Source organism: Chenopodium quinoa, unplaced genomic scaffold (assembly GCF_001683475.1).
Source record: "Chenopodium quinoa cultivar QQ74 unplaced genomic scaffold, ASM168347v1, whole genome shotgun sequence".
Lineage (NCBI taxonomy): Eukaryota > Viridiplantae > Streptophyta > Magnoliopsida > Caryophyllales > Amaranthaceae > Chenopodium > Chenopodium quinoa.
Window position 1 is genome coordinate 3,307,276 of NW_018743920.1, and position 22,997 is coordinate 3,330,272.

At 34.0% G+C, this 22,997-nt stretch overlaps 5 protein-coding genes across 6 annotated transcripts; 1 reads left to right on the forward strand and 4 right to left on the reverse strand.

Moving 5' to 3' along the window:
* Positions 1–126: 126 nt before the first annotated feature.
* Positions 127–3,963, reverse strand: LOC110687955. Of its 2 annotated transcripts, XM_021864606.1 has the most exons (6): positions 3,742–3,962; positions 1,904–2,158; positions 1,366–1,517; positions 919–1,055; positions 597–751; positions 127–430 (listed from the first exon to the last, which is right to left on the reverse strand). In XM_021864606.1, exons 2-6 carry the CDS (start codon positions 2,149–2,151, stop codon positions 418–420), a joined length of 705 nt encoding a protein of 234 aa, XP_021720298.1. In that variant the 5' UTR covers positions 2,152–2,158; positions 3,742–3,962; the 3' UTR covers positions 127–417. The 2 variants fall into 2 exon arrangements, with proteins under 2 accessions (XP_021720298.1, XP_021720301.1); XM_021864609.1 differs by having other exon boundaries at positions 127–751; positions 3,670–3,963.
* A 1,072-nt stretch (positions 3,964–5,035) lies between these two features.
* Positions 5,036–6,366, reverse strand: LOC110687706. The gene is made up of 3 exons (XM_021864327.1): positions 5,893–6,366; positions 5,579–5,810; positions 5,036–5,205 (listed from the first exon to the last, which is right to left on the reverse strand). Exons 1-3 carry the CDS (start codon positions 6,364–6,366, stop codon positions 5,036–5,038), a joined length of 876 nt encoding a protein of 291 aa, XP_021720019.1.
* Positions 6,367–10,192: 3,826 nt separating this feature from the next.
* LOC110687956 (nuclear pore complex protein Nup153-like) lies at positions 10,193–14,970 on the forward strand. The gene is made up of 5 exons (XM_021864610.1): positions 10,193–10,393; positions 12,104–12,298; positions 12,391–12,586; positions 13,151–13,729; positions 14,039–14,970. The coding sequence occupies exons 2-5, from the start codon at positions 12,138–12,140 to the stop codon at positions 14,714–14,716; spliced, it is 1,614 nt and encodes a 537-aa protein (XP_021720302.1). The 5' UTR covers positions 10,193–10,393; positions 12,104–12,137; the 3' UTR covers positions 14,717–14,970.
* A 169-nt stretch (positions 14,971–15,139) lies between these two features.
* On the reverse strand, positions 15,140–16,107 carry LOC110687957. Its single transcript, XM_021864611.1, has one exon. The coding sequence runs from the start codon at positions 15,964–15,966 to the stop codon at positions 15,169–15,171; it is 798 nt and encodes a 265-aa protein (XP_021720303.1). The 5' UTR covers positions 15,967–16,107; the 3' UTR covers positions 15,140–15,168.
* A 698-nt stretch (positions 16,108–16,805) lies between these two features.
* On the reverse strand, positions 16,806–20,060 carry LOC110687959 (protein FAM32A-like). The gene is made up of 3 exons (XM_021864613.1): positions 19,879–20,060; positions 18,577–18,738; positions 16,806–17,351 (listed from the first exon to the last, which is right to left on the reverse strand). The coding sequence occupies exons 2-3, from the start codon at positions 18,731–18,733 to the stop codon at positions 17,086–17,088; spliced, it is 423 nt and encodes a 140-aa protein (XP_021720305.1). The 5' UTR covers positions 18,734–18,738; positions 19,879–20,060; the 3' UTR covers positions 16,806–17,085.
* Between the last annotated feature and the right edge of the window lie 2,937 nt (positions 20,061–22,997).

Here is a 22,997-nt window from a genome sequence, read left to right on the forward strand (position 1 = left end):
CCTACACTATATTGGGTCATGTCACTCATGTGAGTGTGAGTCCTCCTGTTTCATCATTGCCTTACAGCATAGTACAATCAAAAGATGTTCTCAAACAAATCAGAAACACACAATAAGTCAATAACATTCATGTGTCAACCCACTCAAAGTAACAAATCTAATAATAATGAACCAAATTCCATAATCTGTTTAGTAATCAGTATTTACCACTTGCAATGGGCTCACCATTACTCCATTACATGTTTTTAACTGTACGCCGACATTTATAGACATCAGTCACGTAGTGTTTGAGTGTCTACATCATTATTGAGTTGCATCATCGTCATTGCTACATCTACGCACTGGGTAATATACTACCATACTTGATTTACATGGCTGAGGGAATGCACCGACCGTTTCTTTTTTCTTCTTTTTTTGTTAAACTGTATGCCTATCGATATATACCACATCAGATGGGAAATCAATTAGATACTATTGCATTTGCTTTTCCAACTACACTTAATGAGTTCTAATTAGGTGAAAGTGTGAAACAAAGGGATATTTTTTTTTTTTTTTTGTTGTTGTTGCAAAGGTGAGACAAGGATTAGTAACCTAACCAAGTAGATGGTATTGGCTGGAATCTAGACTTAGCACTTCCCAAGAGATCATAGTAATCGTCATGATTCAAGCAGTCGCGGAAATCTGTGAAAAGCTTCTCAAATATCCTCCGCAGCACTTTGTTTGATCTTGAATATGGAAATGGAAGAAACACCTGAGGTACAGAAAAAGAATGATATTCAAAAGGTCGCTCACACCTTGGCAGGCTACAATTGAAAAACATTACTTGAGGATGATAACAAAATTGCATCCTATGATTCCTAACAAGTCAATTTGTGCATGTTATATACTTCATATCAGGTATACATGATGATTTCTTACATTTCCCTCCAGAGCCAAACGCTTAAGTACATGGAGCGTCCTATCGTCTTCCTCTAAATTGTCAATGACAGCAAGCCAGATCAGAGAAGCAAGCTTGTGAGCTCTTTCTCTTGGATTCCCACATGATATGAACTGATCTGCCGACAAGAAGAGTGGGTGAGTAATTGACAGATTAATTAACGTGCGTAGCACATATAGATAGTCTAACTTCATGAGGTTTCCTAGCACAAGATACCAGACCTAATTACAACAACAGATCAACCTAACAAATCCTGATAGTTGAATGCAGAACAAGCTAAAATGATGTATAGAGCTTATATCACTATGCTTTCCACCAGTACCAGGTGTTTATGTTTCTCAATATTATAGAGCAGGAATTGCATACCTTACGGAAATATAATTTAATGATTGACAATGAATTATGATAGATAAATCTCTGATGTTCACCTATTATTGTCCCATGAAGTATTGTAGAAGGGGCGGGCATGGAAGATTTCTCAAGTTGTTCTTTCAGAAAAAGGTATGTATGACCAACAATCTCATCCATCTCATCGCCTAGGGCAAAGATGTGTCTACTGATATACAAAGCTGTGAACCTCCTGCATACATAAGCTGGAACATTAAAAGCTAGTATATGCCCTTATTAGCATTATCACAATCTTAACACCAAAATATGCTATATGAGGGATAGGCGGCATAGACATAGTAATGTCAAGGAGAAACTGCTCATTAAAGGTCCACCTCACTCCAAAAAGAACTGAAGAGCAACTCAATTTCTCACTTCAAAGGTCTCAATTTGAGCTAAGGATGTCACAACAAAATAAGTTATTTAAAAATATTGTACTTTACTATGAGTAATTTACAAGTTCTTTAGATAAAGGTTAGTTATTCAATGATCAAAAGCTGTATATTGGCAAGCACAACTTATAGTCTTTACCCCAAAAAACTGAAACTAATTTCATAGTTGATCATATTGAAGAGGTACCTTTTACTTAATCCTCGAGGAATTGGTCCTGGCCACCTTTTTGCCAGACCAGCAAAAGGATACGTCTTTACAAGAGCAGCTTGCCATAGACACTCTCCTTCAAACAATTTCGCCCATTGTTTCTTGACACAAGATATTTTAGCCCAGTCAGTGACAGGAACTCGAATAAATATCTCAACTAACAAATGATCAGGCAGCTTCCCAAGTGGATTATCAAGTGAATTTGCAGTTTCCTTGGCATAAGTCATGAGGTTCCTGAAGCAGAGTTGATAATTCATATATCAAGAGACAAAGATGTCGACCATGTAATGAAGAAAAACGAAACACACGAGTAGACATAGTGAAGAAAAAGAATGATGAGGAAGTACATGAAGATCATTGCTCAAATAAAGAACAAGTTAAAATTTACCAAAATCAGGAAGCAGATTTTAATGTAATACAACAACTTTCATTGCTAGGGGGATGAAGGTTAGAGAGGAATGCGGTTTGGTCTAACATACTGAAGTATTTCCTTATTTATCTGCTATGAATCGACATATTGCAGAAAATGATGAACTAAAAATGATGAAGCTGATATTACATTTAATTGAAGATGAATGCCAAATATTTGATAGACTTGACGCTCTCCCAAAGGTAAAATAAACTTCTTATTTCTTCACAATGCCTCCTCTTCCTACCCTGATACTCTCCTCTACTTATGTAGGCTTCCTGGTTCCCATTTCTCTCCAGCTATTTCCTGCCTATTTCCTCAAGCTTCGGAACAAATTTATTCTGCATTTCCAATTATACCCCTCCTACTGCTTGTTCAATACATGAGCTTAATATCAAACGTCATAATCTCGTGAACAATTTCAGTTATCTTTGGATGTCAGTTATTTCTCAAACAAAGAAGACACTAGTGCACAACTTAGAAAAGTCATCAATTAAGTCATACATATTTTTCATCAAAGCACTTAAGAACACTCCATCTTTCTTCCAAACAAGTCCATATCTTTTTCTGATAAGATCAATCTATTGAGTAAAGGACTAAAGGTAAAATTCTGTAGCTCCACCACACTTTATAGAGATTCTCTATACGAATAGTCGAATACAAGTCTAAGATTCCCACTTATCCTTTCACCAATAGGCAATCCGATCTCAGATGCTTCCGGCCTCAAACGAGCCATCAAGAATTTCCATCTACTATTAATCCACAAGAATTGCATCAACACCATAACACCTTAGATGCTAAGAATCTAGATTGAACTACTCAACAGCTTACAACTTAATTCGTTAATCAAACAGCTAATTTGGGGCATAAAGTCATAATCTGAGTGATAAAACCTTCACCCCACCTGCTAAATTCTCCGAAACCCAACAATTTAATCATAGTACAGAGTTTGAACAAAAATCCATGGAATTGAAGATACATATGTAGCATAAAATTTGTATTATCACGCCAAAAAAATTCTAGTATTTGTTAATCCATCACAAGTCTAGTATTTGCTTCCATCATAAATTATTATAATTTACAAGGTAATTTCATAAACAGACAAGGTAATTTCATAAACAGATTGATCAAAGATAAATATAAACTATCTCCACGAAATTCTCACTAAGGTCCCTTTTTTTCCTTTATTGGGCATAAATTAATTGATCCTACACACAAAATTACAACAGAAAACAGCAGAACTTAACCAGAATATCAAACAAACAAATTCTTGCGATTCTTGATAATACCACAGAAATTACACAGATTAAATAAGCTATATAGAGTAATTACTTACAATTTCAAGCAAAATATGAACAAAAATTGGAACTTTAACAAACCTAAGAAACAAAGTTAGAGAATTTCTAACCTGTTTAGAGAAAAATTTGAAGGTAGAGAAGAAGTGTGAGGTGAGAGGTGAGCGGCAGCGCAGATAATATTCCTAGTTTGATAGCTGCTGCTGCTGCATACAAGTATACAGGTACTGTTACTGTAACAAGAAGATGTGGATGAATTAGATACAACTACACGTCTACTAAACAATTTTAGCTGGAGAAGTAAATGGGTTTTTTCGGGTCCAGAGAGTCACGGGTGACAATATATCTTTGTCGCATACACAACAATGATGTTATGTGCTGAACAAAAACAAAGGGTTTAAAGGAGTTTATGTATAATGAATAATGATATACTTTGTAAAAGGAATTCGATCTACGGTTTTTACCTGACACTATTGACTTTATTGTATAGGCTATGCATTTACAAATTAGAAAGCAAATACTCTTATTTGTTTCTAAAATGTAACTCGCTTAGATGTACAGTTATTAAAGGTGGAATACTGTTATTGAAAGGAATTATAACTATTAAAGATGGAATACTGTACAAAATCCAAGCAAGTTACACTTTTAGGAACGAACAAAAGTATTTGCTTTCTATGGTTTATTAACTTGAATACTATTCACGCGGCCAAAAGAAAATTACTTTAACCATATTTTCTTTTGACCACATAAATAGTAAGTAAGTTAAACTTTGATTAATAAAAGTTAGGATGTATAGAAGTCATATCATTTTCTTCATGGTATTGTTAGTGTTTTAATAATTACGCCCCACACCCTAGTGCCTAGTAGTATACCGAAAGTTTTAGATTGAGATGAAGTCGACGAATAAATAAGTAACAAGTTAGGCCCTGTTCACTTCACCTTAATTTTGCTAAACTGAAATTATTTTTACTGAACTGAAATTATTTTTACTGATTAAAACTGATTTTTACTGATTAAAACTGAATTTTACTGAACTTATATTTACTGAACTGAAATTATTTTTACTGATTTAATATATATATATATATATATATATATATATTAGGTAAAATAATCTATTTTTGTAATTTATATAGTTGGCATATATAACGATAATATATTATGCCAACCATATAAATTTACATAATTATCGTATATAAAAATGATTGGCTTATATATTATGGGAATATGTATTTGATATACTTGTATATGATATTAGGTTTAGGGATACTGTCTTTCGTTGCCTGACTTTATCGCCAAACATACCAAAACAATAAAACTAATAATAATAAGAATAAAATTTAACTTTATTATAGTCATAAATTATTACAAGGATTGCTTCTTATAGCATATGACTATTTATGTTTATTATTCAACGTCCATATGATGATCTTCTTCCTCGATGTCCCTAACTGATTGCCAAATATGTTCTGCTATCTGATTTTGCACTATATCCATCTGAGCTTTCCTACCCTCATCAAATATGGAGTATTCCACTCTAGGCTCAACATTTGCACATCTTTCTGAAATTGGTATCCCTAAAGTGTACAATCGGATAAAATTATGAAGAGTAAACGTTGATAAGATGATTGATAATTGATATGTTTGAGACATTTGTGGCATGTTTTTCAAAATTTTCCATTGCCCCTTAACGTTGCCAAAACACCTTTCAATTGTAGTACGCAATGATTAATGACGATAATTGTAATGTTCCAGCATTCCTCAAGGTGGAGGACCATTGTGAAATTCCGGCATATGATACCTTGTCTGCTTGTCTTTAATTGGACTCAAATAACCGAGTATGTTAAGATAATCAGAATCCACTAAATAATATTTTCCTGATAAGAAAATAAATTTTTTATTAGAATAAATTATCCTGCTAAAAGAAAATAATATTAAGGAATTACCTACCTAGAGGAGGGTGTGGAAATTCAAATTTAGGATCAGTTAAGCAATTTCTCCACACCGTTATATCACGAGCACTTCCTTGATATCCAACATTGACAAACGTGAATAACCTATTAAAAGAGCATGAGGCTAGTACATTCCAAGTTTTAGTTCCTTTACATCCTCGAAACGGGTGACCATCACCATCGGAAACAACTGCACTAATATGAGTTCCATCTAAAGCACCAACACAATCCTAACACATGAAAATTAATTTTTTTATTATTAAATTATGCTTTTATAAATGCATTTTTATGAAAATTAAATAACATACTAACCTTTAAAAAAGGCCAATATAATGAGTTTTCTTGTACTTCTGGTGGTGTATTGGCCAAATCTTGATAAGGACGAATTAAATCACATGACAATCTTGTCAATGCTTGCAACACCCTTCTGAAATATTTGCTAATTGTGGATATTGAGTGCTTAAATGTGTCAGCATCTTGGCGTTGAGATGCCCCTCTTGCCAATATAAATAGACCAATTCCTACTTGTTCAACCACTTTTACAAACCTTCCGTCCGATAATAAATTTTTTTCTATCATCAATTGGACTAGTTGCACAAACATATCCCTATCTAATCTTAGCTGCTCTTTAAACAAACCAGGATGAACCGTTAACAACCTTGTTATATATGCTGAGCCACTTTCACCCCCGATCCTTAAAGGTAAGTGATGAATTAGGGTAAGGAGTCTCAACAATTCATATAGTAGCAAAAACAATATGCATTTATGAAGCAACTCATTGTCCATTCTACAATATAAAAGCAACAACAAGAAGTGAGATCTCAAATTTAAACAAAAAATATAAAAAAAATATAAAAATATATTAACATATAACCTTCAATATGTAGATGATTACAAAAAGTATTGTATATTTTTATGATTGCCGAATTCGTCCCACTCAAGTAGTATATATATAAGCAAAACTACATGCAATAATAATAATAATAATAATATTATTATTATTATTATTATTATTATTATTATTATTATTATTATTTATTTATTTATTTATTTAGTAAAATGAAAGTAATAAATTGTTCATTATTAAAAAAATAATAAAAAAAAACCCTAAAAGTTGATGATAATTTCTAGGAAAATTTGTCAAAAAAAACCTTTTAAACGATTTTTTGTTTAAAAAAACCACCACGATCACTTTTTTTGTTTAATGAAATCTGGGCACTCTTTTCCGGCATTGACTCCCAATTTCAGGCGTTGACCCATGAGTTTTCCTACTAGCAGCCTACAGTTAGATAATTGCACTCCTTTTTTTTTATTTTCCCTCTTATTTTCCTTCTCCTCCCTACCAGCCACCCCCATCCCCCTAGCCTAGCTGGATTCCGCTACCACCTCTTATTAAAGCTTAATTGTTGTATCAACTAGTCCATTGATTAGTGATCAGACATGTACAACAGCCCAATCCCTTGCGAATAGGATACTTAGATGATTGTTATTTCTATTATAAAATTAAACCCATAAGGCTTGTTTTGTATAAGGTCATCTCAGGTATAATGACATCTGTGTGCAATTTTGCATGGATTTTCATATGTCAACGTACAAGGAAATGCATCCCCACTGGCATACAATTCAGCTCTAATCATTGATAATCATAACCACTTATAAGTTATTACAGCCTTTAGGTGCATGTATAAGTGATAAGGAAAATCTGTGAAGAAAAACCTATTCCTAAGGGATTCTGTACAAACTAGCCGAATGCTGATACTACTTAAATGAGGAATTCGATCTGTAATAAACCGTGAATCTTCAGAAACGTGTAATTTCATTCTGTTGTTGCCTATTCCTTTTATAATCAAAGGAGCTTGTACATAAACCAGAGCATGTATGATTTACACCATACAAAATCTATAATAGTGAAAAAAAAATAAAAAAAAATAAAAAGATAAACATACAACGTCAAAAAAAATAAAATGAAATTATTTTATTCATATTATAACGAAGGACAAAAGTTTTTATTAAAGTAAACACTCATTTTTTTCATCATAATAATCTCCACCACATTAGTTTTTACTACTTATGACAAGTCCAAGTCATTTATTTCATCATCTAATTGGGGAGTATAATAGTCTCCAGGAAAAGCTATGCCCCTTGACTTCAACCAAAGCAATTTCTGATGATTAGTAGCAAGTGCCATGAAATATTCCCCATTGTGATCTTTAGTTAAGTACTCCAAAACATGGATATAAAAAGAATCACTGTAATCTTTCATTTGAGGAATCTCTTTAAGAGTTGCAGCAAGAAGATTGAACTTTTCTTGTACTGGATTACTTTGTACCTTTGATGACTCAGCCTGAATAGTTGACTTCACAAGCTCTATACACTTATCAATGTCACTCATCCTCTTTTTATTAATTTTACTAGTTTCCCCCAAACTCTTACGCTTTCCTGGAGGAGGTGATATTCTAGAAGAATCATTCTCATGATCTACATTGTTATCCTCGGGGGTTAAGTTTAAAGGATCATCTTGCTCATCATCATTGTCTCCTGTGGGTTCTTGATCTTCATAATCGGAAAATAGTGATGCATTTTTTGCCATTGATGGGGAGATAACCAATTTATTGGTTGCAAAAGTGCCCTTGAAATAAGCATGCAGCAGATCTTCATTAGCTAATGGCCTCTTCAAGAATTGTATGGGTCTTCCTTTAAGTTTCTGTATAAAAAAATAATTACAGTAACTAAAATTACTACATCATTAACATAATTTGAATAATAGATGACAAAAAACAAAGTTTAATACCTTAACAAATGCAGCCCACCTATCATCTTGTTTGATGAGAGAGCAGCCAGTCACTGCATCAAAAGCAAGACCCGTCCAACCGTCTTCAATTCATACCAAGCTATATATTTTCCTTTCAAATCTGCAAAATGATTTTGCAGAGATTTCTCAGAAAAAATTTGTCCAGTTTGCGCATTCAAATTACGCACAAATTTTTCCCAATCTAACTTTGAGTTTCCATCTAATTTGTGTTGGAGAAGAATCTCCAAAAAAAAATTTAGTAGTGTCATTGGTGAATTTGGTTCTCGAACCCATGAAGATTTGAAAGCTACAAGCTCGACTTGGATGAACTAGAGCTATGAAAAAGAGATTTTTATAGGCACTATAGAGTACTATAGAGATACTTTGACATATAATTTATGATCTTTATTTTTCCAAAAAAAAAATTGTACAATATTGTGAAATCTTACACACAATATGCGTGCTAACCATATATATGTACTCAATTTAGGAATTTACTTTCAAAATAAAATAAATATCTTAAACAATCCTTTTTAAACAAAATTTATATTTTTGTTTAATTATTAATTACATTTTTTTTTTGTTTTTTGCAAATAATTAATTACATTTGTTGAACATAAAATTAAACATTCTACAATTTATTAAATAAAAGTCAAACACACTGACACTATATATATATATATATATATATATATATATATATAGAGAGAGAGAGAGAGAGAGAGACTATTAAAATATATAGTTGATCATTAAAATAGTTTCGAAAGCAGCGAGTTGGAGTTAACGATCTCAAACCCAAAGACTTTAGCACAATTTATGACATGCATGAAAAAAATATTGTTAATAAAATTTTTGGTTTGACAAACTTTTTACAATGTATACGTTGGTTAACTGCATGTAATTTACAAATAATTATAGCAAATATTGGTAGATTGATTGATCATATCAAGGCATGTGATATTTAAGCAAAAAAAAAAATATAACGACATATTGGTAGTATTGTATAGATCATGCATATATAATCATATATAAACATCATATTTCAATATCTTATTGAATTTATTGTAAATGATTAGGTATGCTATTACGATGAATTTTGTTACCCTTTTATAAAATATAGTACTTGTATTTACCAAATATCACCGACTACAATATTATCAATAAGACATAATATTTTATACTTGACAAAAAAAAAGATATTATATTTTATAACTATACAATATGTGATAAAAGTGTAGACAAAAGTGATGCATAAAAAAATATATGTGAAGTATTAAAAAATCTTGTACGACAATATTTTGCAATATATGGAAAAAATAATTTACATAAAAAAGCCTAGTAAAAAAAAGCATCAAAGTACATGAACTTAAATTAATTTTGCTGAAATTATTATTGCTGAATTGAAATTATTTTTGTTGAACTGAAATTATTTTTACTGAATTTATTTTTACTGAACTTAAATTATTTTTATTGATTAAAACTGATTTTTACTGAACTGAAATTATTTTTTTAATATTATTTTTTAAGGTGAAGTAAACAGTGCCTATACACTTATACTTCAATACACATAAAAAAAAAAAATACATCCTCCATATCATAAATTAATAATCACCAAGATCCACCTAAAAAATATTGCAGTGTTGTTACTTGACATTTTGCTAAAGGGGAGTTTCTTAATGATTTAGAAATCATGGAATCAAAATTCATACACTTTAATAAAGATGACCATATGTAAAGTACTTCTCAATACCAATTAATAAAAAGACAAAAATAAACTAATATAGTTGTATGACTAAATCAAAACCTCAATAAGCTAAATGACACTTATTAAAAGAGGGATTAATTATGTAATTCAATCTGCCAAATCTTCTTTTCAATTGGTATGTCCAAACTCCAAAGCAACCAAACAAAGAAAAATCATTCAATTTTCTTCTTTGTTAAGCTATAAGAGAAAAGAGGACAACCAAACTCAAATTCCAGTGTTTCCAATCAAAGGCCTTTCTCTCTCTGCTTTTGCTTCAGGTATGTGCTCAACTTTGTAAATTTTCAGCTGTGAATTCATTGCTTTTTACTCAATTATACCCTCAATTTTCTCTTCAAAATGTCATTATTAGAAACATCATGTTAAAGTTTTTATCTTTTGATCGTTAGTAGAGAAAGTATCATCAAATTAGTATCAAAGACCTGTGATTTTGATTCTTCAGAAGCTTGTAATTTGAATTGGTTTTGATCATTTTGTAGATTTTTTATTTGGGTATTGTGCAAATATTATGATTTGTGTGTTGATCATTAATTGTTAAAAATCTGTTATGTTGTCTGAATGAGATTAACTTGAGATTTGGGGTTTCGATTGGAGGTTTTGGAAATTTGGAGATGATATTTGCACCTGTTTTGAAGTTAACATAATTTAATTGAGAATTAACTTATTCCCAATGAATAATTAAAGTGAGGAAGATATAACTCATTTTACAGAGAATGACTAGAATAATGAACAAGGACGAGTAGGGAAAATGTGAATATTGTGGGACTTTTCTGGGTGCTTTATGTTGTGTATACTCCTTAGGCCCTTGTAGTTTATCATCACAATTACAATGATATCTGGCTTTAATCCCAAAAGGATGGCTTTGGCTACACGAACCAGCCGGATTTCATTCCCATGAGTCGCTCATGGTGATCCTGTCTCTTCATATTTTGTCCAATGCATTATAATCCTGAGATTTTCTGGTTTGATACTTGAATTATATTGGAGTTGCAGCAATGAAAGACAAATTAAAATGATATTTTTCACCTAGAACACAGAATGTGTAACATATGGTACACCGGGCTATGGATACAATCCGATACAGATTTTGGAATTGCTGGCTTCGTATTGCAGCATGAGTTTGTTATAACATTTTAGGAGTTTTTTAGAACCTCATTTTGTGTTGCAGCATTGAAATTGTTACATTTGGCTGATCTGTAGTCTTAACCTTCATATCATGACTAGAACTTGGGACATTATCCACAATGTTATGGAGAAAAGGGTTGTGTCGATTGTGTATTGGCCTAGTGGGTGGGCACTTTGAATCATGTGATTAGTTATTATAATTCAAAGAAGCTTCCCTCTCAAGTCTCAGCCTGCTCGACTTACTGATTTCATAACACCTAAATTGAAGGCTGCTTGAGTTATGGTTAGTTTGTGCTTGAAGTATTAGTTTTACTGTTGTAGTTATGGCAGTGTTAATTGTTTTCATTTTTAAGATAGTTGAGTAATGTTCAAGAGCTTTGAGATATGAAATTTTTCTATCCTAAGTGGATGTGTTTTGGGAGACTTGGTTCCTGGTTTCTTATACCATTCATTTGGTATCCTTTTCTTTTGTCCAATACTTTCTGCTGTTTTTTGAGGAAGTGTGTGCGTGTGTGGGGTGATTTTTTTTTTTTTTTTTTTTTTTGGGGGGGGGGGGGGGGGGGGGGGGGGGCGGGGGGGGGGGGGGGGTGTCGGGGTGCTCAAGTTGAAGCTTTTGCGTTGCTATATTTCTCAAGGAGAGAAAGGCCAACAATAATGTTCCTTTTTCAGAATTTGGACTAATTGGTTTTATTTCTAATTTTCTATCAATTGCTCAAGTTGAACCTCTTGTGTTGCTATATTTCTCAAGGAGAGAAAGGCCAAACAATAATGCTTAATTTTTTTCACAATTTGGACTTGACTGTCATATGATTGGATGCTGATAAATTTGTTTACTCACATACCAGCTGCATTCTTGATCGCTCTGTCTGAACAAAAGCCATGCCAATGGACCTCAGTGATCTTTGCAAGGTCTGGGAAGTTAAGCCTCTGAAGATGACTGGTGAAAATGAGGCTCGAAAAATTCTGGAGAATGTGGTGAAACAGGTGCAGCCAATCCTGCGTAAGCATAAATGGAAAGTTGAGGTCCTTTCTGAATTCAGGTATGAAGGCATAAGTTTCTAGCTAAACTTAGTTAGCTTCTTTTAAATTGCTTTACAACTTTCTGATGAAATTAGTAATGTACCAATCACAGCTCATCTAATCCATCCCACATGGGATTGAACATAGGAGGAGGTGCAGAGATTAAGCTACGGTTGCGGAGGCCAGAAAGAAAGTGGGATTTCTTCTCTGATGAACAGGTGCTTGATACTATGCTGCATGAACTTTGCCACAACGAACATGGTCCCCATAATGCTGACTTCTACAAACTCTTCGATGAACTTAGACAGGTTAGTGACTTCAATAGTTTCATTGGTTTTTTTTTTTTTTTTTTTTTTTTTTTTTTTTTTTTTTTTTTAAAATTCAAGCAAATAAACTGTTGTTGATTTGCTTGTTATTTTAATTGTATGAAGAGCTTTTCTACTTAATTCATACTTGATTCTATGTATCAACTTCTCCTCTTCATTGTTCAGTCTTGGCAAAAGTTGTCCATTATAGCATTTACATTGACTGAACTTATGTGGAATTCCCTTGGATGGGGTAAGAATAAACGTAGAAATCTTGTACACACTCAGATCTGTTTTGGTGTTTTTGAAATCTATTATTGCCAGGATAAGGATATAAAGCTATTTTTTCGTCATTCCATAGTGCATATTCAACAATATTGTAGTTATTAGTTGTTAAGAATAGATTCAGCTACATTTAGCTGGATAAGAATATGCAATGGCTCTCGCCAAACAATTCACAGGTTTTAATTTGTTGAATAATGAGAACTCTTCTTCTCACTATTGATAAAATGATCAATCCACCACGTAAAATGACTGACGCTGAATGTTTCTGTTATATATCTCTAGGAGTGTGAGGAATCAATGGCGAGAGGAACTAAGGGCGCTGGGAGAAGAGTTGATCTGTCTGAAAGACGTATGGGTGGGTCCTCACAACCACCACCTTTGCCATTTTTCCGTCAAAATGCATGGACTGCTGCTGAAAGAAGAGCGCAACATGGAACTTTGCTGCCATCGGGACCTAGGAACATTGGTGGTAATAATAGTATGATGGTTGACCTCACCCCAGTTCAAGCTGCTGCCATGGTTTCAGAAAGAAGACTTCGTGATGATTTATGGTGTGGAACCCAATCCTTGAGGACCAATGGCCAGGAACCAAGTAATAATGCATTCTCCTCAGTGGGATCAAGTAACACTGCATCATCCTCCACGGAATCAGGTTATAATGCATCATCCGCAATGGGATCAAGTTATTATGCATCCTCCTCAATAGAATCAAGTAATAATACATCTTCCTCAATGAAATCTCAAAGACCCATTTCAAGTCTGCAAGCTCAGCCACGTGCGAGTCTGCAATCTCAGCCACCCCATGGGAAGATAGAAAGTCAGGGAAGTTGGCAATGCTCTATGTGTACTTTGATCAATAAGGTAAACTCTAAATTCTAATCTGGATTTGTCATCTACTGTTAGATATGATGTAATAACCTTCGTGAAGTTAGAGTCTTAAAGAGGGGTTTTTCTTAAGTGATCTAGTGAGGCTCTAAACCAAAATCGGAATTTGATTTGTGGGTGTTCTTGTTTCATATGCACTATTTGTATTACTGCACTATATTAGTTTGTAAGATTAGCAATGAAATTGTGCTATAAGCTTATATGATTTTTGTTGATGTTCCGACTACTTATAAGCACTAGCCTTACAAAGCTCATACTTTTATATGGTTGATGACTGATTTGCAGCCACTGGCCCTTGCATGTGAAGCATGCCAAACTCTAAGAACCAAGAAAGATGAACCGAGTATCAGCAACTGGTCGTGTAAATTCTGTACCCTGATGAACAAAAGCAATTTAACAAAATGTTCAGCATGTGGAGAACCAAGGAAGTCATATGGCCCTCCTAGCAGTTACACACCTCCTGAAGCTCCTGCATTTGAAACATCCCAAACGCCAAGAAGCAAGAGAGATGATCCGAGTACTAGTAACTGGTCGTGTAAATTCTGTACGCTGATCAACAACAACAATTTAGAAGAATGTTCAGCATGTGGAGAACCAAGGTATTCATATGTCCGTCCTCCTAGCGTTTACACACCTCCTGAAGCTCCTGTAGTAGAAACATTTCAAACGCCAAGAAGCAAGAAAGATGATCCGAGTATCAGTAACTGGTCATGTAAATTCTGTACCCTGATCAACAACAGCAATCTAGAAAATTGTTCAGCTTGTGGAGAACAGAGGTATTCATATGGCCCTCCTGCTAGCAGCTACACACCTCCTACAGCTCCTGCAATTGAAACATTACAAATGCCAAGAGGCCCGAGAAGGGAAGATGGTCCTAGTGTCAGTAACTGGTCATGTAAACTCTGTACCCTGATCAATGACAGCAATCTAGAGAGATGCTCAGCTTGTGGAGAACAGAGATGATCATAAGCCCCTCCTGCTAGCAGTTGCACACCGCATGTTGTTACTTAATTCTGGCAGGAATGTTTTACATACAGAAAACTAGAAAAGTATTCTTTGTACAAAATCAATTTGTAACACTACAGTTATCTATTTATTATTTGACCACTGGTCTGTAAATTTCATAATCAATAACAGCTAGTTTTGAGTGCTGAAATTATGATGTATACACTGATAAACAAAATCTTGGAAGAGTTATAGCTTATCTAAAATATCTATCTAAATTTGACTTGACCGAACTAATTCAAACTGACTCAAATTCTTATGACTAATACTGATAGCCTCAAATACTATCATATCCAGATAAAACCAAACCGACCCAAATGACAAACTGAATCAATTGAAACCGAACAATCCATGTGCCACCTCTACTTAAAACTAATAATACGAATATCCATAGGTTGAAGTAGAATTGGCTAAACAATTCTTCGCCGATTGAGAGTTTTTTTTAGTAGTGTTTCTCTTCCAGGAAATGGATTGTAAACCCCTGTATTCTGTTCAGAACTCTCATTGCTCTTCCTATACTCACTCCCCTCATCCTCTTCCCCATCTACATTGTTAAATCTACTGTTATTCTTCACATTAGACACCCTTCTCTGCATTCTCAACCTCTCTCTTCTCTCAACTCTCCTCTCCCTTACACCAACCTCTCTAATGCCACCCTCACTTCTTTCTCCTCTCCATCTTTCGCGGTCTTCATCTTCACCTCTCTTCAAGTTCATAACCTCCTCATCTTTCCTCGGCTTTGCCCTTGGTATTCTCCTACCTTTAGAGGTCCCAAGAAGCTGATAATCAACCTTACTCCACCCAACTTTATCATCATTATCCCATCCAAACCTCTGACTTATCTCAAGCAGCTCAGCAACACCCTCAGACTTGGTATTAGTGTGTAACACATCACCATTGAGTAGCCTCTCAGCATACTCCCATTCGATTCGGTCCTTGTACACCGGGTCTTCGAGGACTTGATCAGCTAGCTTAGCCCACTCCTCAAAGTCCCTTGCTCTAAGATTGTTGGACACCCATTTTAGGTAGGTTGATGGCAGGGTTCCTAGCATTCTTCCCTTGTATTTTCCAAAGTCTATGATTCTGTCTCTTGCTGGAAGTGATGCAAAGGTAACTGCGAATTTCGAGGTTTTCGGATTTTGGAAGCATGGGATGTTTGAAGGTCTAAGGAATGTATGCAAAGAGTTATGGCCTAGGAAAGAAGCCATGAGTGGTTTGTGTTGGTGGTGTGGATGATGTTGGATGCCTTATCTTAAGGCAATGTCAAGACAAGGCTAATTTTAAATTCCAACGGTTCCAAATAACTTTAATTATTATTATTATTATTGTTATAAACAAAAAATTGAGCCATTTCAGATGAAAAAGCCTTGTTATGCAAGAAATTTTTGTCACTTATCTACTATAAATAATACATCACTTGTCCACCTCCCAAGTCCCAACTCACAACTCGTGTGTTTTGCTAGTCAATTTAAAGTTATGCTATCTTTCTCTTATTTTATGAATTTTCTACTCTGCACTTATTTTCATTAAAATCAAATTACGAGACTAGACCAAATCTTATTATAATTGCAAAATATATGAATTTTCATAATAAAAAAAATCATCAATAATAGATATTTGGAAAATACAAATAAAGATGAATTAACAAAACTTCGTTTGATAATGGTTTTTCTTATATATTGGGTATTAGAGTATAATGCACTCAAACAGAAAATAAGATCAAATCAGACCATATCAAATATTAAAAAAATTCAGATAATTATCCTAAGTTCAATGCAGGCCATAAATTGTTTGAAGGAAAATAAGTTTCCAATCAAACCATCAATAACTTTCACAAATATAAGTTGTGTGAGGGGAAACATATACTCCGCACTTCATTCGAAGTACTTCGTATACGTTATGCACATAAGCTGTTCGGAAAAATAAATAAATAAATAAATAAAACAAAAAATTTACCATTAAAGAAATGAGGCAAATCCCAAGATAATAATTTGTACCGCATAAAATCTTCGACTGTCATGGTAGCACATCTATTGAAAGCCATCATAAAAAAAATGTTAACTTGAATGAAATTTGTCATTCAGAATTGAGTGATTGCAGGAGTTCTGGTCAGCTGGACAGTAATAATAGTCTGAAGCAAGTAAAATTAAGATAAGATATTGCACAAGGTTACAAGCTCTTATTACAGGAATATTGTAAATACAAATACTTGAAAGAATTTTTTTAAAACGCAATACCTAGCAACCAGAAACCTAGAAACGATTTACTGCCCAATGTACAAAGAGTCTGATAATGAACTGTTTTGAAGCGTGAAATAAACAAGATACTTAGCCAGGTCCAACTTTTGGAATGTCATAATGCTCACTCAAGTTGGCTAGATACTGATTGAAGTCATCTAGACGGTCACGATGGGAATTCTTTGACATTTTTGAATACTTCTGGACATCAAGCTGCTCTCTCTGCTCTATGTATCGTTTTTCAGCTGGCGTCAGATGATCAGCAAAGTTTGGGGCCTTCCCTTTTCCCGTTGACTTGTCTGATTCATTATTGTTGTTCTCCTCTACATTGGTAAGAGCAGATTCTGCATTTGCACCTACACCAGAAGCCAAAATAAGGAGGTGAAGAAATCAATAGATTTTCTAATTCCTATATCAGTAAAGCACTAGCCCATAACTCCATAAGTACTACACAGAAGACTGAATAACTTCATTACTCTGTCAACCTTAAAGGGAAGGAAAGGAGACTGAACATATTATTTGCCAAATGTTGTAACAAAAGAAATAATCTCAGGAAAGTGACTTTGTGATGCAAAAATAATGAAGGCCTAACTTGGTATCTTTAACGACAAGAGGAAGTTTATTTGTCTCGCACTCAATTAGATTTTCCTAGCTAATCAAACAATTATCAAAAAAGAAATAGAGAAATCAAAATAGTCTATAAATCTCAAGGCACGGTACAACAAGCTGTAATACAATGCAAATGGCATCCCAGTGCAAAAGCCACTGCCAAAGAGAGGCCATGAAAACAAGTTAAATGATCCCAATCTTATCATAATTCAGTTGCAATAGCTGTTTACCTGAATTGAAACTAAGTTACTCGACAGTTAGATTTCCTACAGCACCCTATAGGATGTGTTCACAGTAATGATAATGTTCATGCCTTTCAAAGTCCCTTCCACAGACATTGCCAATGGTTTGGGCTGCCACGGCAATATATCACCATCGCGGTAAGCTCAAAGCCTTTACAATAGTTCACGGCACTATGGCCAAGATATAATATTATGCCTCTAGAATTAGGACAATTGTTGGAAAGACAACTCTCACTCACTTCAGGGTATTAGTGCCAATTGTGGTATCACTGATATATGTCAGACTTGGATAAGAATACAGTCAGGCAGCACTTAACAAGCAAAAATTCGAAAAGGATAATAGGATGAATGAAATATTCAGGAAAAAAAACATAAAACGTCTTCTTCTATGTTCAACCAGACAGAGAACCAGCCAAGCAAAAAATGTATGTGGCTGCTGTTATTTCAGCATGATAGAAACTGGAAATTTTGTAAAAACAAAGGCACGTAAATGTTGCAAACCATGAAGACCATGTAGCTGTAAAAATTGATAGACTATATGTAACACAAGAAACCAAGATCAAATCATGGCACAAAAGGATATTATACAGCTCCGGACTGAAGAAACTGTAAAGACCTACGACTTTAACCATACAAGACACGATTTGCATATTTTAAGGTGTCAAACAACTAAGAAAAAAGAGCAATAAGCTCAATAATTACAATGCTAATTAACCATCTATTTTCTCACCTTCTTTTGTTTCTATCTTCTCATCTTCTTTTGTTTCTGAAACTTCATCATAAAGTTTCTTTTGTTTCTTCTTCTTCTTTATGCCGCCAGTCTTCACATCCAAGGCTTTTCCTTTTAGTTTCAGCTTACCAACAATAACATTGTCATATGCTGACATCTTACCTGGAAGCAGGACAGCCAAATATCAAATTCCAACATACACATTACAAAAGTAAATTAAGCTGTGCTTTTTCTTGAAAGCATTCATGTTGATTGTGTCAAGGACAAGATTATGATAAAACATTGCATCACATCAGCAAACTTATGAGATTAACAACGATTTTCCACTCCATTTAGCTTTATAGATGACATAATTTTCATCTTCACCCATGTTCACATACATCACAGTCTAATTCCTGAAGTCATACTGTATACAACAGTAATGACACAAAAGAACGAATTCCTTATTCTTACACTCTTAAGGACATACTAGATGAAAAACAGAAAAAGCACTCTTTCTGACAAACTTGTTAGAGTCAACTATAGCCAAGATTTCCAAGAACCAGCCATACGAGGCAAGATCTTTAAGGACAATGCAGGCAAGATTCATAACAGGAATCAACTTCACCTATCTAGTTATGAAAATGAAGCAATGACCTTTAGCTATTGTAAAAACCACAAGCCAGGAAAAGGAACCAAATGTCCAAAACCCCTTCAAACACCCGTCATCCAATACCTCAATCGTATAGGCACATTCGAACACGATTATTGCACAAAGATTACACAGACTTAATTCCATTATTCCAATAACACCATAGAAGGCATCTCCTAGTTTCATTCTTGAAGAAAAAAAAGAGATTTCCACTATATTTGCACTTCTTATATCTGCATTTTACCTGATTTCAAAATTTTACAAAAACCACCTAAATTTCATAACACATTCAACTTTAGGGCTCAAACACTCAAACCCATTAACAGTGACCTCGAATTTGTGAAAAACAGTAAACATCTATCCTATGATAAGTTTTCTTCAATATTTTGATACCCAACAAAAAAAAAAAAAAAAAAAAATCAAATTAATGGAAAGACCTAAATTTGGGAGTTCCTTAAACTGCAATAACAATGATAAATTGAAAACCCTAATCCGTCTAATCAGTCCAGAATTATCAAATGAAGAAGTTGAAGGATGAAATTAACAGAGCAAATTACAAAAAAAAACTGAAAATTTAATTGAGCTTGCCAACATAAAATTGAAAAATTAAAAAAGTTAATTGAATTAGGAAGTAGTAAGCAATGAAAGAATATAAGCAAACGATTAATTACCTAGCGAAGGGGTGGGTTCAATTTATGGAAAAATATGAATATACCCCAAGTCTTTCTTTCTCCGATATTCTTATTTGATCCTCAATTCCTCTCAATTTGGGGGAAACAAGAAGGGAGGGCGCGGTTTTTAGGCTAAGTTTATATTAGAAACCTTTGTTGCACTAATGCACCTAGCTCGAAGTACTCTCGATCTGTATTAATCCGTACTTGGTAATAATCTCATAGGCCGATAAGGTAATTCAAGTACAAAGTAATCAACAATATGTGAACTTATTACTTGTATTTTTGAGGATTGACCTATCTCAATATATTATGGGATTGTGGTGAATTATTATAGGGGTTTAACGGTTTGTTGATAACATCTTTATATTCGTTAATGGTATGTTGATGACGCAAATACAATCATCTTTTAGAAGAGTTGATGGCCAAATAATGTTATATATCTTTCACCTTCATGTTTCATATTAAGAGGCAAGGTCACCATATGATATGGAGTACTTGATGATTATATTTTGTGGTTGCATGATATCTGTTTTGGTTTGGGTGTACTGTATAGAGGGTTATGTCAATGTTTTATTAGATGTTGTGGTTTTGATTTTGTTTGAAAATAATGCAGTGGTATACAATGTTGCATGCTGATGGCTTTATATCTCAAACTTAGCTATACAAGAAAAGACATGGTTTACAAGGTTTCACTTAAAAAAAATGGCCTCAACTCACTTTTCATGCTTTCAAAAACCAAAATTATATTTTCCAATATGCCTTTAATTAAATAAGAGATAAGAGAGTGTTGTGAATAGAATATAATAAAGCTATATCTGAAGCATATTGTTGTAAATCGTGTCATAAATTTAATTATGAGAGGTTGAGACAATGTGACAACTAATTCTGAACCGAAAAAGATCCTAATATTTGTTGATCTTCTTTAGTTTGTAATCCATAATTTGTACATTTGATTCATATGAAATATGCCTAGTAATTTTATTAGTTCTAAACTATACGTAGCTTCATGTTTAAGACACTAAATTGATGCCTTTTTTTCATGAGTCTATGGTAGGCAAATGGTCTACAACCATATTTTATCACTTTGATCTCTTACCATGCATGGACTTTGGTGGTTGGTAAATTGACTGATTTTACTTGTTTTTCAGCCATTTCAAGATTGTTTGCAGTTTTATTGTTATAAGTTAAGCTTAAATAAGTTTGGTTCATGAAAAAAAAAGCATATATAAGGTAAGCTCGTGCAAGTGAAAATCGGGTGTATTGAACTCACCCTAATGGGCTTGACTTGGTTTCAGCCCTTTCAGTTTGGAATTTTCAATCCAGCAATTGTATAACTATTTGGGGAAGATAATTTCAACAGCAAAATACCTTTACTGTCATCTATGAAACTATAAATTGGCAGTTTTCTTGGCACTGAAAATTTCTTCTGAATTTTTGTTTAACAGCATTCGGTGTATTGGCAAGGTTGCTGTAATTCCATGCTGGTGTTTACCATTTTGATGCTTGTGTATGTCATGAAGTTCTTCTAGCGGGAAGCTGGGTATCGTAACACCACCGAAATTACCCATGATCAAGATTTGTAGTTTCAGCATCTCTTATGTTTTCCACTTGTAAGTTACCCTTTCAAGTTGAGATCAGAGTTAGTCTTCAGTTTTTTAAAAACTTAAAACAAGCTTATGTGATGCTGAACATTGCTTATATCACTACAAATTTGACTCGGGCAGCCGGATTCTACCTTTGTTGGGGATGCTTGGTGTAGGTTCCTTCAATGTATACTTCCGCGACAAAAGCAGGATTCACAGAACAAATGGTAAATTCTTGGATTGGGGAATTGAGGGAAAGCTCAACAAAGGTACACCTTCACTTGCCACGTCTTTTTCTCGTTTCCTTTCCCTTCTGATCTATATATCTGAGACTAATATATTCTTTCTTTTCGAGTGCTGTTCAAATACTATCATGCTAGTTGCTGAAGTAGTCAGATACTCTTGCATATTGTAATACAGTCACACTACAGCATCAGGAGAAATCAACACTAGTTTTCTCTTGACCTCAGGATGGTGAATATTCTCATCATTTTGTTACATTGTGTATTTTTCATTTTCCTCAGCATACAATAATGGTCCCGTGGTCCTCACCCTCAAACACCCCTCCCCTTCGATATTAATTTTTACTACTAATAAATAACTTTTAATTTTAGGATGTCTAGAAAAGGTTGTCACATTTTCTACAATAGTAATGGTTTATGATTGAAATTTCTAACATGTCACTACTTAAATTAAGTGATAAATAACAAGACTTTTGTAAAAGAATTCTAATTTGACTCATCAAATGGGTTACGAGTGTTTATAAGATGTTATGTACATTTGGCTTTGTATTGGCTATATAAGTATACAACTTGTTTATCACATTGTTTAGAGGATTAGCTCATTTTTCACCAAAAATGAATACATCGTGTTCTTATTTCTCCCTTATCCCTCTCTTGTATTGTGCATTTCCTCAATAGTTTCTTACTTCTAGTCATATTATTCACCATCCTTCTGAGTTCTGGCGAACCGAGCTAAAAGGAATGATGACCGATGCTGATCCAAGTAAGACACTGCAATACTGCATTCATATATTCATAATGTGCCTGTTACTCTACATAATTCGCTTTGTTTTGTTCTATAGTATGAGATTTTCCTGTTGCTACAATAATACTCCCTCCGCCTAGATTTGATATGTCATGTACCCTATTTTATTATGTCCAGAAAAAGATTTCGTGCTTGCTCACTACGTGATTTAAGTGATGAAATACTGGATGCTTTATCGTGACAAGGTTTCTGCTGGTATTATAGCAGGAATTATTAAAATTTGAGAGCTGTTAACATAGGCTGGGTAAACTTGAGGACTGCACACTATTCTTCACTCCCAGAGTCCCAGGAGGATTAGGAGTCCTTCAAATCGACAGATTCGAGTCATTCAATACCCATCCAATATTCCCACCTCAGGTTATAAATGAAAAGGTTGAATTGATAGAATGTTCTCCATCTATCTAAAAGTGACCATAGTAGTTCAGTGCCTGCTGCATTTGTCTGACATCAGATATTAATACAGAAGAAAACCACTCCCCTGAAGTG